At 37.9% G+C, this 16,660-nt stretch overlaps 1 protein-coding gene across 23 annotated transcripts in view; it reads right to left on the bottom strand.

The window, feature by feature from the left end:
• eif4g3 (eukaryotic translation initiation factor 4 gamma 3) overlaps positions 1-16,660 on the bottom strand; it is a 201,987-nt gene that overhangs the window by 99,187 nt on the left and 86,140 nt on the right. For 16 of the 23 annotated variants that reach the window (XM_033048034.1, XM_033048037.1, XM_033048035.1 and 13 more), the window contains 4 exons: positions 15,070-15,090; positions 13,681-13,866; positions 9,679-9,787; positions 5,259-5,312 (listed from right to left, as the gene is read on the bottom strand). In XM_033048034.1, the coding sequence (XP_032903925.1) occupies positions 5,259-5,312; positions 9,679-9,787; positions 13,681-13,866; positions 15,070-15,090 (370 nt within the window). The remainder of the gene's footprint in view (positions 1-5,258; positions 5,313-9,678; positions 9,788-13,680; positions 13,867-15,069; positions 15,091-16,660) is intronic. The other 7 variants (XM_033048038.1, XM_033048042.1, XM_033048049.1 and 4 more) reach the window with 2 other exon arrangements.

Raw genomic sequence — 16,660 nt, 5'->3', positions numbered from 1 at the left:
AAAACTGAGAGGATTCTGTATGGGATGTATACAAATGTATGCAGTAATTTTCAAACAGTGTCTCCCCAACAGGAAGGAAAATAATAAAATTGCAAAATTCTCCCATAAGCTAAAAAAATCTGTCCGCTGTCAGAGATGTCCATTTGGTTGACTGTGATTATAAGGCTGCAAATTTGCTGGTTATAGATGTTGAATGATCCTAGTGAGCAGGCACGTGGTTTGGCCATTGTGATGTTCTCTGGATCAGCTCTTGTTCTCTCCATTGTCAGCCCTGCAAATCTGCATATAGGTGGCACTGAAATTGTCACTTTTTTTTTTTTAAAGTAAAAATGATTACTGTGACATTTGTGTTGAGAAAGAAAACGATACAGACCACTTGCTCATGAATCGTAGAATATCCCTTTGCTTAATTTAGTGGGACGATCACAGAAATTACTTTTGAAACCCTGAATGTAATGACAAAATGCAAGATTACAAAACTATTTTTGTGACAAAAGTCATAACTATGAATGAAGTAATGATTCTTTAAAGTCCCAACAGTTCAGGATCTATTGGCTTAATAATTTATGATGGGTTTAGTAAAACAATGTTGAGAAAGATCTACAGCAATGTACAGGATAAAGCTACTTGATCTGAATAGCTTTAGGAGAAAAACACTAATACAAAAGTTTCTAGGAAATACTGAAACCTATCTCAGCATATATATCCATGCTTCATTCCTTTGAAAGTAGTTATTTAGCCTGTGGATTCAACAACATTTTCACAATAATTACATTCCACCAAAAAATCCTCACCAACCACACTGCAGCAAAGCATTCTAATCACAATGCTTCTAGTCACAATCACTTTTGGCTGATCCATGGGTTTTTAATTACTCACATTAACTTCAAGTACTTATATCATTTAACTCATCACTCAATTGTTCCACTATATTTTCTCCTCCAGTGAGGAAGTCAGCCTTTACAATTCATTATTTGTCAAATGTTATATAAAATTACAAATACTATATTTTTTACAAGTGCTATACCTACAAGGATGTGAATGCACGTAAAACCAAAAGCTGCTGTGGATGACATTATTAGTATGTCAAGTCAATGCTGTGATTTCCACAGCACCTGCACAATGGCTTCATCAGTGGCTAAACATAACTGATCACAACTATGCCATGATTAACTTAAAATAAATTCTAAATACTAGCACCAAGCCATAATCAGCATTTTTTTTTTGTATTTCTCATCTCCCAAACTCCAGGACCGACTGATGCACAGCAATGTATTTTCAGATTTATTAGCTGAAAATCTGGCACTGCTCTAAAACTACAGCACTACAGCTTGGGACAATCCTTCCCATGCTAATTCAGCACTTTCTCTCTGCCAGATATAACCTTTATCCATGCTCAGTGTACAGCACCTAAACTTATAGCTAGAAAGATTCAATCTTATATAATGTTTTGAATTCACAGTAGGAAATTTATTGATTTTCAAAAATAAGCTTTGTGAAAATTGAATTCTCAGATTATCTGAAAGGCTCTGCGAATTGCTAAATGGACTAGGAAAACTCAGCGGGACTGGCAGCATCTCTGGAGAAAAGGAATGGGTAAGGTTTCGGGTCGAGACTATTCTTCAGACTGATGTCAGGGGAGTGGGCGGGACAGAGATAGAATGTAGTTGAAGACAATAAGACTGGTGGGAGAACTGGGAAGGGATGGAGAGAGAGGGAAAGCACGGGCTATTTGAAGTTAGATAAGTCAATGTTCAGACCGCTGGGGTGTAAGCTACCCAAGCGAAATATGAGGTGCTGTTCCTCCTATTTGCGCTGGGCCTCATTCTGACAATGGAGGAGGCCCAGGACAGAAAGGTCAGATTGGGAATGGGAAGGGGAGTTAAAGTGCTGAGCAACCGGGAGATCAGATAGGTTAAGGTAGAACAATCGCCGAGCCTGCGCTTGGTCTCACCGATATACAGGAGTTGACACCTGGAACAGCGGATACAGTAGATGAGGTTGGAGGAGGTGCAAGTGAACCTTTGCCTCACCTGAAAAGACTGTTGGGGTCCTTGGATGGAGTCGAGGGGGGAGGTAAAGGGACAGGTGTTGCATCTCCTGTAGTTGCAGGGGAAAGTACCGGGGGAGGGGGGGGTTTGGGTGGGAAGGGACGATTTGACTAGCGAGTTGCAGAGGGAACGCTCTGTGGAAAGCAAAAGAGGTGGAGATGGGAAGATGTGGCCAGTAGCGAGATCCCGTTGGAGGTGGCAAAAATGCTGGAGGATTATATGCTGTATGCTACGGCTGATGGGGTAGAAGGTGAGGACAAGGGGGACTCTGTCCCTGTTATGAATGGGGGGGGGAAGGGGAGCAAGAACGAGGCTGCAGGATATCGAGGAGACCCTAGTGAGAACCTCATCTATAATGGAAGAAGGGAACCACCATTTCCTAAAGAACGAGGACATCTCCGATGACCTGGTATGGAAAATCTCATCCTGAGCGCAGTTGCGGTGTAGATGGAGCAATTGGGAGCAGGGGATAGTCTTCACAAGAAGCAGGGTGGGAAGAAGTGTAGTCTAGATAGCTATGGGAGTTAGTGAGTTTGTAATAGATGTCAGTCAATAGTCTGTCTCCTGAGATGGAGACGGTGAGTCTAAAAACGGTAGGGAGATGTCGGAGACGGTCCAAGTGAATTTGAGTGCAGGATGGAAAATAGTCGTGAAGTTGATAAAGTCAGTGAGTTTTGCATGGATGCAGTCGTCAATGTTGCGTAGTTAAGAGTTCGGGAATAGGGCCAGTGTACGCCTGGAACAGTGATTGTTCGACGTACCCAACAAAGAGGCAGGCCCAGCTGGGCCCATAGCTACGCCTTGGATTTGGAGGAAATGTGAGGAGTCAAAGGAGAAGTTGATAATGGGTAAGGACCAGCTCTGCTGGGTGGAGGAGAGTGTTACTAGATGGAAATTGGCTGGTTCTGCGGTCGAGGAAAAATGAAGGGCTTAAATTAAGGGCTACCAACAGTTTCGTCCTTTATCAGAAATAGCTACTTTGGGACAAAAGAGATGACAGCACTTGTGGATTTATTAAAACACAAATTTAGATAGCAGCATATGGGGAAAATGAGATTCCATCTACAGTTTTCAAATCAGTTAGCATTTTTTCTCAAGACAGCCATTTCAAACTAAGATGACTGATTCAGCACAGTAATATTGTCAAACAGTATCGTAAAAAATCAGCAATTTCCCTATTGTCCTCCCTACTGAAAGATAATTGTTTCAATGCTTAATTTTCAATGAAAAGGACCTGAACTATAATCAGTTGTAGGACTATCACCAAACTGCTGTAAATTATAATATTTTCTATATTTAGATGCCAATATCTCAATAATCACAATCATAATACCTCTAGCATGAACTGTTCAAGCTAATTAGATGTGGTTGTTTAATGATCTTATTTGAACATCAGCTGATTTTTATTCATGGTCAAATTAGATCAACTGAAATTACTCATGACATCCAACAGGTAACATTAATGGATCAACAACTATGTGATTCCTAAGTTCTGCAAGAACAAAATAATGCCACATCATAGTTTTTGTTGATAATTTGCTGATAAGTACTGGGAAGGGAAGCGGGAGAATAATTATGTTGCATGATTCCTACCTCAGCAATTATCATTCTTGAAAAATTATAAACAGTATTCAGCTCTCTAACTACAATGTAAGTATTTGTGCGTCTGAACTGCGTGACATGTTGAAGTCAAATAATTAAATCACAATATTAGAAAAGTCTAATTTTAACTAATTAAAGTTCAGAGACCTCTCTCTTACAGATTGGTTTATTCCATGAAAACAGCCAACTACATTACATTTCCATGACAGCTTCTCTCACAAATGAGTGCACGTTGGAGATATATTTCAGAACAGAATTTAAGCCATATTCCTATGTAAAATGTAATAGTTATAGGATAATACGTTACAGGATAGTCACCCACAGATTGCAGGTTAAATTCCAATTGTGGCATGGCAAACAATTTAAATTCAGCTTCCAAATATATTGCATGAAAAAAAGGTAGCATCAGTAAGAGTGATTTCAACCTATATGATTGTGTGAAAATCAAATTTGGTAACCCATTTGCATCAGAGAGGGAAATATGCTGTCCCTATGTATCTAACCATAAGTACTTTTAGTCTCACAAAAGTGGTTGAATCTTAACTGCTATCCCGAGTGGCTAAGCAAGAAGCGCCTCAGCTGTATCAAGTCACTACAAAGATGACCAAGAATAAAATGAGCCGAACGGCTTGCCTATAACTTCAGCATTGAACTAGTCCCCCTCTGCACAGCAAGAAATTTGCCATTGATTAGTCTGAGACCCAAGACAGATAACAGGAAAGTAATTAATGATGGGAATACGAAAATAAATCAAAATGGAGTAAAGGAATGTTGACAAAACACCTGAAGCAGGAAGGAGAAAGCATGAAGCAGGAAGGAGAAAGCATTATTTGGTACCCATGAGTTATCCATGTGATTATTTGTTGAAAGGATGGAAAAAAACATTTTTAGATCCACACCTGCAGATACATTTTATTTCTGCACATCTTCCTTTATTCTTGAAAATATAAAATCTACGTAAATGTTCTTATGTAGGAATCTACCAAAGAAACTAAAATACCTGGAAATTATTTAAATCTTGCAAACCCCAACTTGCTCATTTTATTGCTTTTTCATACATCAGTACCCAAGAGAAAATAAACTAAAACTGAACAAATATTGATCTAAACATGCACATTCCTATTTAAAAAATCACAACAATTACTTAAATGATCAGCTAAATATCTATAGCTGACTATCTGACTACTTTGCTACATGATTGAAGCATTTATTTTTTTTAACTGGTGTACAGTGACATGCCCTGAGAATCTTATGTACTGGGACTTAAACTCCACCTTTCTATCCAGTTAGGATATGGCAAGTTTGGGCCAAGACATGGCTGGCCACCTTACCAGAGCCCATCCTTTCTCACTTCCTGCAGGCAATAAAGACTGTTGGCAGAAGCACGAAACAGGTCACCTGCCTGTGTATTACTATTGAAATTAGAAAATAAAAAAATACTGTAACTGTTAATTATATATATAATTTATTAAAAGTAACTTTTTAATATATATTTATATATATATATATTAAAAAGCCTGTAATGCTTTCCCTCGTGAATCTTAAGGTATACATGCCTAGATATAGTTTTTAAAAAAAAACTTTTTCTATTTAAAAAAAACTCACCACACAGTGGCTGAACTCCTGATTGGGGCCACCCTCTGCGCCTTGTTTCTGGGGCTAGACATGAAACAGAACATAAATTTGTTTAGCCTCAGATCCCAATATTCACTGTTGCTCACTGCTCATCCAAGGCTAAGCATAGAAAGATCCCATTTCAGTGCCAGGCCTTGGAAATGTGGCAGGAGTGAAGTGACAATTCTAGCAACTATCGGGTGAAAATAGTCAATCTCTTAAAAAGGTGTTACGTTTTTGAAAATGTATCCAATGGTCAGAATTATTTTCCTGCTTTCTTTCGATAGATTTTTCACATAGTAATAGCATTGTTCTGGGATCCATTCCAGAAATATAGAATCCAGGGAATGGATGGTTAACAAAAACAGTAAAAAATGGGTAGCAAACAAATAAATCAAACAGCCAGTTTGATTTTAAAATGAATAATATTATATAAACCCATTAAAAGAAGATCTTGCCATAATTGGGTTTGTAATGATCCTAATAGACATTGCATTGCTTTGCATAAGACCAAATAAGACTATTTAAAATTTTAGACATTAATGTCATTCACATTCTTGGAATAATTTTTAAACATCAAGATTATTCTTGATGTGAAATGCAGGCAGACATTGTCATCAAGTGAGTTTGAGATAAAATGTACTCTTTCCTAGGGATTAATGATAACATGCGGATAAAAAAAAATCACAGGATTTTATTATTGTTTGCACCTATGCCACTTGACAGGAACTTGTCAAACTTATGGTAAACTTTACTGGTGGGCCTCTATATCCACTGCGTTCACTTCACTGGAGGAATTGCTGTCAAACACCTAAGTGCAAGTTCACTGGCTGAATATATTTCATCGCACATGGACAACAACCATCTCCCCAACATGCTACAGATTGGAATCATATGCAAAAAGTGAACAGTGGAAATTATGGCACAGTTGGATGTAGACCTGCTATTTTCACCCAAAACACTGGAAGCACAAATAACAGCAGTAAAGTACTGCATTTTTCTGGTCTTCATGAGCTGCAGCTTGGTCTTCAATTGCCCCTTAATGTTCCTAATGTAGCAAATACAAGACAATGAAAGAAAGATCCAAATCTCCAGTAGAAATCTGCTTAACAGGGAATTAAAAAAATTAAACGCTCTCAAAAGAACCAAAAGTCTAACTGGTATGGAGATTTTATTAACCAAAATAGTTTAACCAGTTGCACAAAACAAGACCAGATTGCCCGTTTACCTTTGGCTTAAATAAGCAAACATACCCAATGAAATCTGTATAATTACCGTGAATAAGATAATCCTGATAAAATGGACGAGACAGAAAGTCTTATAGAGTATATAAATTTCCAACTACATTTTCTTTACCACCTCACCTGCACACACTCAGCAGTTTATTTAAATTTTAACATTCATCAAGAGGCATCAATATTAGTTTTCTGTTATGGCCTTTTGATTATTTAAAAATCCCTCTCTTGCAATGTGAGCATGCTCGTATTTGTGTGTGCAGATGAATTGTAACCAAAGGAAAGGTAACTGCCCAACTGATTGAGCATATGCAGAATTCAATAAGGTTAGTTGCATCAATGACTAATTTAGGATTTCGATTGAGAATTTATTTTTAATTCCTGACATCACAATACGTGAACCACCAGTGAGCCAAGGGAGACAGAGACTTTACCTGCTATGACGGGCAAGTTGCGTCTCCCTCTGAATACCAATGAAAATTGGAACCGGCTAGGATACACCTTAAATTAGCTTCAAGTACCACATCTTATGGGGGGTTTTTTTTGGGGGGGGGGGGGGGGGAAGGGAAGAGAGAAACTAAAGCTACATTAAAACTTTATGAGAACTGATTAATAGTAAGGCATTTTCCATTCTACATTTCAGCTGAAATTTACATAGACATTAACAGAGAATGAACTACATGTTGCATTTACCTCTTAATTAAACAAAGTAAATTAGTTGAACACAAACCTGGATTTTGATTTCAGATGAGAATCAGTTCAAATCTTTCATTTGTCGCCTAAATTTTTCTGGTATTACTGCTCTCCAAGCTACTAGGCACCTCCAGAGTTTTTTGAAATTATTCTCACCAGACCATCACAATACTTTGACATAATTAAGCCACAACCAATTTTGAAATCACAGATTGGGCTACCAGGCAGTAGCGCACGCAAGGAGATTCAACAATATTAGACTGCAAAAATATCTTGATGAAAATAAATCTTCATTTGAAATACCGCGATTGCTTAAAATAACGGGTCTACTTGTAATTTGGCAGTGTGTAATTATATAATTCAAGGAATCTCGGAAAAAGTGAACAGAAGGCACAGAAACGTCTGAGAGTATGATCATATGACTTTTGCCAAAACATGGCTTAAGATGGGGAGAAAAAGTAGCTCAAGATTCCTGGGTCACATGGCTGGAGAAGAAAGAGAGGATGTATAGCAATATTCATTTTAGAAATTACTACAGATGTGAGGAAAGATCATATACTAGAAAAGTCAAAGTTAATCTGAAAAATAAAGAAGTTGTAATCGCATTGCTTAGATCGTACCCAAGGCTCCAAACAGGATTGAACCGAACAGGAAGGTTTCTGAGAAATGGACAAATAATAACAACATTTTTATAAAATCATACTCAGCAAATCCAAGGAGAGGTGGGGACTGGACAACTTTAATTAATGAGCTTGGGGCAACAGGAAGGCTGGCAGAGCGGGAGAATTATAAGAGCACCAATCATCATTTTGAATTTACAATGAAGGATAGACATAACTAGGAGTGAAAGCTATAAATTAAGGTAAAGTCAATCTTATCAGGGTGACATCGTTTAGTAAATGTGGACTGGAAATAGACACAAAGAGTAAATCAGTTGCAGAGAAGTGGAAGTCACCGACAGAAATAGTGCAGGCGGAGACAAAACGTAGTAATGGAGGAACCTTGATGAGCTGATAACGAAGTAATTTAATCGCATAGCTTAAAGGTAGACAAAATTGCTGGAAAAACTCAGCGGGTGAGGCAGCATCTATGGAGCAAAGGAATAGGCAACGTTTCGGGTCGAGACCCTTCTTCAGACATGTGGGAGGTGGGGGGGGGGGGGGAGAAAGAATCGAATAGCTTGATTTTTTTGACCAATGTGAACACAATTAGGATAAATATTTTCACCATATATATAATTACATATTTCTAGGAATTCTAAATGACGTGTTCCTAGACACCATTCACAGGTATTCATAACTTTCTAAAATGTTAACACAATGAACTTTTGGCTTACCAGATTTGTCTCAATTATTTACTGAAAATTAAATATCAATCAACAATTTACTTGTCAATTACAGCAAAGACTCATACATTTGCCTTGCAATGCATTACAATGTACATTTTGATTTGGGGCAACCAGAATTTTACAGCAATTATACAAGTGGATCATTACACTTACTGAACCATAATATGTGGCACCGTATTCTTTAAACATTTAGATAAACTAAATAAATCATCTCAGATGGCTGGGCAATATGCAATTTCAAATCTAGTTTGTTGATTACATACCTTTACATCAGCATTTTTGCTATTAAGTGTGCCACAGATAAAAATCTGCAGGATACCATAAACTGTATACTAAATTTTAATTGAACTTGCACTCTAGTTCCAAAAGCTATGTTTAGTTGGCAAGAATAATCTAAAAGACGTACACCATCAGTAAAATGCTGTACTACTGCACTTGAACCAAAATGATTTGATGATACACCAATATGCTGCTTGTGCAATGGTTTAGTTGCTCTTATTAGGAATATTGATGCCAGGCATGCAAGCACAAGTACTTCACCACAGATATATAACAAAACATTTGCCACTGGTTATCTAAATGAGCACTCTAGGTTAACTCAAATTCCATCCTAAAAACATCATGAAACTGAAATCAATACATCTGGTAATTTGTGGACTAATACAAGGAAAATGGCCCGTGAATACTGCTGTTGCTGGACATGCATTGCAGGATTGGAGTTACATGGTTGACCCTCAAGGTCCTTTTAAGAGAGCATGAAAAAAAAATGTGGATGGAAGCCCATCATATAAGCACAACTTGGAATGGTCGGAAACAAAGTCTCTCCACCAATATCCAATTATACTCACATAAATATCTAATTTCAGACGATAAATAAATAGGCAAGCAGTAAGTACATCGATTTTACCATTAGAAAGTATTGCTCGAGGTTTTCTTATTTCCAATGTTGACTATTGTATCTATTATCAACAACAACCAACTTGGCTCACAGCAAACTTCTAAAACAGCTAAGATGAACTGAGAAACCAAAAGACGATTAAGTGCAATCAATTTCATGAGCTCAGAATAAATGCCATTCAATCTATTCTTTTTTTTTTTTTTAATCCTCAAATTTTGTTAGTGGCTTACTACTTACCATAAGTAGTGAAATCACCAGGACCTGGTCCAGAATAGAATGGACCAGGAGGCGGCTGAACAGGATACTGCTGTGGTGGCCCCATATACGGAGTCGCACTGGGGCGGAACTATTATAAAAGCACAAACCAAAATTAGTTTCAGCGCATGTCATTTCTTACGAACAACACTTCAAACACATTAGTTCTAAAAAAAACCAATTGATTTTGTTGAAAATAATTATCACAATAAAGTGACATTATATAACTTTTGGATTGCAGTCTTATCCCAGATTCAACAGAGCAAAATACAGATGCTGGAAACACTCAGATCAGATAGCATTTGTAGAGAGAAAATGTTTCAGGTGAATGACTTTTCAACAAAACTACAAAATCTTAGAAATTAAACAAATTTTAAAGTAGCATGGGGTGGGGCAGTGAGAACAGGCAAACATTCGTGAGATTTATTGAATGAAACAAGTGGAGGTGGCACCAACAGTGGGGATGAGAAGTTTGGTTAATCACAGCTGATCAACCCGAAAGGAATGGGATAGGCTCATTATCTGAATTCAATATCGAGTCCTAAGGGCAGTAACATGTTTGGCTCAAAGATGAGATGCTATTCCTTAAGCTTACATTGAGCATTCTTGGATCTGTGTAGAGCCAAAGTCAGTGAGTGCAATAGTGAATTGAAATGACATGTAACTGGAATGTCAGGGTTACTCTTGCATATGAAAAGCAGGATGTTTTGCAAAAAGTTCACCCAACCCACATTTGACTTCTCCAATGCAGAGGAAACCACACTGTGAGCACCAACTGCGGCACGTTAAATTGGGAGAAATGCAACTGAACGGAAGAATGGTCTCTACCCGAAACTTCACCCATTCCTTCTTTGCTGCCTGTTCCACTGAGTTACTCCACCAATTTGTGGCTATGTTCTGAACTGTAGCTTCACCTGGTTGGGACCTTGGATGTTAGGTCAAGGTAAAATGGAAGATGCTTTAAGGAGAACTAATTTGGAGATACAAGATTGAACCAAGGATTCCTGAAGAGCCTGGTTCCTTCAGAATGCTGAAGGGACCGAAAGGACTACAGGGAACTGCCTTCCACGGTACACACAATCTCCTCAACATTCACTCCTCTTATTACAGCATCTTCACATGCAACCACAGAAAATGAAAGCCTGTCTTTTTATCTCTTCTCTTTCCACCTTACAGGAAGAGATTTAAAAATCACTGCAAGGACAAGCCAAGGAACTATAGGCTAACTACTGACCCTATCAATGACAGGCAAGTTATTATCGGGGATTTTGAGAGACAGGATATATTTGCATTTCGAAAGCCACGGAATGATTAGGGATAGTCAAAAATGACTCAAAGTGCTGGATAACTAAACAGATCAGGGTGCATCTCTGCAGAACATGGATTGGTGATGTTTTGGGTCGAGATCCTTCTTCAGACAGCATAGGCGGCTTGTCTTAGTGCATGGAAAACAGTATTTCATGAATTTAATTGAGTTTTTGTGAAGACCTGATCAAGAGAATTGACAAATGCATGGCAGTAGACAAGTCAAGTCAAGGGTGTTTAATTGTCATATGCACTGAAAACAGAACAATGAAATTCTTATTTGCAGATGCACAATAGGTCTGTAAACACAGTACTCATAGGTAATGTAAACAAATTCAATAAATGAAAAGCCTCACTATTAGTGCAAAATTGGCCGAAGTCCTTAGTGCAAACAAGACAGTTCGTAGTTCATAGTTTAGTTGGTGTTTGTAGTGTTCGAGATCCTGACAGCTGTTGGGAAGATCCTGTTCTTGAACCTGGAGGTCACAGTTTTCAGACACCTATACTGTTTTTCTGAGGGCAGGAGTGAAATGAGAGGGTGGCCAAGGTCCTTAATTATGCTGATTTCCTTTCTGAGGCAATGACTCCTATTGATCCTTTTGATATTGCGGCGGTCAGTACCCATGATGGATCGGGTGATGTCCATGATTTTTAGTTATCTGCGCTTCGCTCCAAGCCGTTTGCGGACCAGGCCATGATGCAACCAATCAATATACTCTCATGTATACATGTGGGATTTCACAAGGTCCCACATGGCCGACTAGTCCAGAAGGTGAAATCACATGGGATGCAGGATGAGCTAACGAACTGGATTAAAAAAAAATTGTCTTGGTGGAAGGAGTCACAGTACAGAAGTGGGGAGTTATTTCCATGTTGTGAGGTCTGTGATCAGCTGTGTGACATTTGGATCAGTGCTGGGTTTCCCGTTGTTTGCCATATATTAACAATTTGAATGAGAATGTTGGTGACATATTTAGTATATTTGGGGATGACACAAAAATTAGTGATGAGGCAGACAGTGGAGAAGGTGTCTCAGGTTACAGCAAGGCCTAGTTCAATTGGGAAAGTGGGCAAAGGAATGGCAGATGGAATTTAACTCAGACAGGTGCAAAGTGATGCATTTTGGCTAGTTAAACCACTGCAGGGCTTAAGACAGTATATGACAGGGCCCTGGGGAGTGTTGTAGAACAGAGACATCCAGACATACAAGTACATAGTTTCCTGCAAGTGGTGACATATGTAGACAGGATAGTGAAGGTGGCATAATTCACTGAATATACTCAGGGCAGAGTTCAAGCAAATTAAGGGATATGCAGTTAGGGCAGGAAAGTGGTACTGAACAAGAAACTGATTTTGACATTGCTGAATGACAGTGCCGGCATGAGGGACAACATGACGTAATCCTGCTTCTATTTCTTGTGCACTAATGGAAGATGAAATGGTGTCTGGTGTGGCATCATAATGAATTTGGAAGTAATTAAAGAGGATGATCTGTTGAACATGGAGGGATGACAGGCAAGGGGTGTTCTGTTGGAGGAGAGGGTGTAACAACAAAAGTGTAGGAAACTTAAGTAGTTGAGAACCATTATGGTGGATGGAAGCCACAAATAAGGGAGTAAAGGGAATTAAGTTAAATCAGTGGAAAAATAATGATTTAAAAAAAATCTGAAGAAATGTATAAGATGCAATGTGACTTGAAGGACTGGCTGTGGGACAGGAAACAAAATAAACCCTTGCATAGCATGATCATGTCATCTGCACCATGCTGAAGGAGAGAACTGAAGAGCACAGAAATAGGTTCAATAGGGCAGATTATACTATTATTTTGTTTGGTTGGGTATCCATTCCACTGTGACCAATGAAGAGCATTTGGAGTTGTAATCAATAGCTTGGATTAAGAGCTTGCTGTGTTCACACAAGGCCTGTACTAATCATTATTAACCCCTCTGGCATCTTTACCAATCAGTCATACCATTTGGCAGGAAAAGCTTCACAATTTTGCCCACATTCAACCACTTGATTAGATAGTGATTAAATCACTATCACCTCTACTTAGCACATCTTTAATCATCCTAAGGTAGACAAAAGTGCTGGAGAAACTCAGCGGGTGCGGCAGCATCTATGGAGCGAAGGAAATAGGCAACGTTTCGGGCCGAAACCCTTCTTCAGACTCCTATCTTTAATCATCCTAATTTGTTCATTGATTTAAATACTATAGTGGTGTAGTTAGGCCAATGATGTCTCATCCAAGGCAGATTGTTTGAGTAACAAGCTATTCTAATTCCATAAATAGGAAATTTCCAGCAGAAATGGCAAGTCTTTCACTCAACATCCTCACATATCACATTTTGAACTGGGTTTACATGATACAATAAACTAAACATATGGAATTACATGAAACCAACATTGATACACTTCCATTTATGAACGTTAGCTCATTGATAAAGTCTCATCTAAATTCAAATTTGAATTATCCAAAGTTTTGAAATGTTTAAAAAAAGTAAAATAACTGATTTCTGAGCAGATTGTAAAATATAATATCCCCAGGTGTGCAGAGACACAACTGATTACAAGTACTTGTCACCCTCACACTACAAATGTATATAGGTTTATTTATAAAGAAAAATAATACTACTAGTTCAAATGATTAATATTTAAAGTAGTAGTTACTTCTCTTACCGGATTTGCAATGTAATATGGAGCCTGAGGGGCTTGGGGATATGGCACAGGTGGATTCATCATTATTATAGGCCCTTGGCTGGGCGGATAGACTGCAGCTGTTGCAGTCTGTGTCCCTGGACGCATGGAAGGATTATTATTCTGTATGTTAGGTCTAGTAGGTTGCATTGGCGGTCTTTGAAAAAACTGCAGGAACAAAAAATGTAAAAAATTAATACACTTACTAATAATTCATAAAAAGCATTGCATACACACCATCCTTTTAAATCGCCTTAAAAAATTACAGAAAATGATTCATTCAAAGACTATGCTCCAATTTAAAAAAAATAAGAACTCAACTGATGAATATATGCCGGGGGGCACTGCACTTGGGCTGGCCACTTTCCCCAGTAATAGGTCTCCATCTCAAGGACAGCAGTAATCTGGTAGCAGAAGCTCACCACTAGTGAACTCCAGTCTTTCAACTGCCATGTTCTACAGAAGCACACATCTTCTCAGTTACATTAGAGGGACATTAGCCTACGTGCATCATGACCTCTAGAAGGATCTCTAGATAAACGAACTAGGGGACAATCATTGCAATTTAATTAATTGCTCAATAATTCGAAGTAGTTTATAGAGAGAGTACAGAGGAGATTTACTAGGATGTTGCCTTGGTTTCAGCGCCTAAGTTACAGAGAAAGGTTGAACAAGTTAGGTCTTTATTCTTTGGAGCGCAGAAGGTTAAGGGGGGACTTGATAGAGGTCTTTAAAATTATGAGAGGGATAGACAGAGTTGACGTGGATAAGCTTTTTCCATGGAGAGTAGGGAAGATTCAAACAAGATCACATGATTTGAGAATTAAGGGACAAAAGTTTAGGGGTAACATGAGGGGGAACTTCTTTACTCAGACAGTGGAATGAGCATCCAGTGGAAGTGGTGGAGGCAGGTTCGATTTTATCATTTAAAAATAAATTGGATAGGTATATGGACGGGAAAGGAATGGAGGGTTATGGTCTGAGTGCAGGTAGATGGGACCAGGTGAGAGTAAGTGTTCGGCATGGACTAGAAGGGCCGAGATGGCCCGTTTCCGTGCTGTAATTGTTATATGGTTATATAGTTCATCATTTGACTTTTCACTTTATTTTCATGAATTTCTCTGGACATTTTTAAGCACATCAAGTTAATAAAAAGCAACTTTCAATATTCCAACGCTTGTAGATCTGTGAAGTCAAAGACTTCCATTTTAAATACGTAAGAAAACTTTGAATTCAAACTGATCTGTAAGCTGGGTGGTTGAAATATTTATAAAACATGAAAACAATTCTAATAATGCTGCTTTAAACCCCTTTTTCCAATTTTCAGCATTTAGCAAAGCAGATTGAGAGTTACTAATTAGTTGATATTACCTGAATAGGTCTGAATCCTCCCTTCAACAATGAAGCAATCAAAGTAGCAGAAAAGAGAGAAAGCCAATAGAACTTATCGATCAGAAGGAAGGTCATGATGTACATGCATTCATTGTAACAGCCAATGATTTTCCACATTCAAGAGAACTTAAAATTTCTCTCCTCCTTCAGTACAAATACCGATTAGATTTATTTCTAACCATACAGAATACTTTGAAAAGAACATTCAGCAGATAAAGTAGCTGTTCAAAATTGGTTGCATAATCAGTTCATAGCTTTGGAATAATCAACATTTTCCAATAGGAATTATGAAATATTACTGCACTTTTCAAAAATGTTGTTCTATGATTTGCACTGATTTCCCATAATAGGTTGAAAATCATCAGCTTGAATTACACTTTTAGTATTCTGAAGATGATGTTTACTTCTTCTAACAATCCACATTCAAGATATTCCTTACGAGGAGATTAACTGAACTAGATGTCCAAGAAAGCATCAGAACATTGAGATAAAAAACAGTATCACAGTTTTACTGAAACAAATGAATTATAAGGAGCGTGCCTTTAGGCAGTAAAAATATTTTATACTAGATCAAGATATTAACCGTGGAGTGATTTAAACATTTCTAAGATAAGCATTTGTTGAGACAAAATAAATCGGACGTCTCTTTGTAGAAAAACATGTTCCAACAGAAGGATAAGATACCAAAGGATAGGGTACTGAAAATAGCTGGAGCTGTTTTGCATTAAATACATCTCCTGCATCAGTCATCCCTTCTTCTCGATCCAGAATGTACAATGTCAGCTCATGAATGAGTTTACATTTAAATCAGCTTGGAGATTGTCCTTTTTAAAAAAAATAAAAACCAGTTGAAATGCGACATGACCTTGTGCAAATGCACAACTCCACACTTGGATCCAATCAGTAAGTTGGTTACAATAACTGAACAATAAAGCAAATAGCAGCTTGTCGTTTGTCAATGCTCGCTGGCTTCCCTTAGTATTTCTATTTACCAGAAGTATATGAAAAGTTTTCCTGCTTTGTTCCAACAACTTTGCTCTACTGTTCTGTAATCATCTCTAAAATGCACTGCACACCTTAACGTGAAGGTGTGTTTCATAACATTCACCGGCACTTCAATTTTAAATGCTGTTGGTAAGGAAATGCTTTTTTTACTCCAAAGGCATGCTGACACCTTCAGTAGACTGATATCTTTCTTAGTCAGGCTATGAAGTGAATAGTGTGGATCATGCAAATTCATATGGTTATTGGGTGGAGAAACCCACAAGGGAAAATGCTTTCAATGGTACCACATTCCATTTGGCATTTGAATTGGTGTTCAGTGAATCTAGTTTAAGTTGGGTTGAAACAATGGTTTAAAATCCTTTAAAGATTTTTTTAAAATCTGACACGAGCAACCATATTAAATATAGTACATTTTTCAGAATATAGACTTAGAATCAAAAGCAAAAGAAATATGGAAATTTTGAAATTCAAAAACGACAGGTGCTGAAAATCTGAACAGATAATGCTAATAACATTCAGGTCAAGCAGCATCTGTGGTGAGACGAAGGGTTAACATTGACGCTCT

The sequence above is a fragment of the Amblyraja radiata genome, chromosome 31 (genome assembly GCF_010909765.2).
Source record: "Amblyraja radiata isolate CabotCenter1 chromosome 31, sAmbRad1.1.pri, whole genome shotgun sequence".
NCBI classification, from domain to species: domain Eukaryota; kingdom Metazoa; phylum Chordata; class Chondrichthyes; order Rajiformes; family Rajidae; genus Amblyraja; species Amblyraja radiata.
The sequence above is the reverse complement of the archived record's forward strand: the minus strand, read 5'-3'. Positions and strand labels throughout refer to the sequence as shown.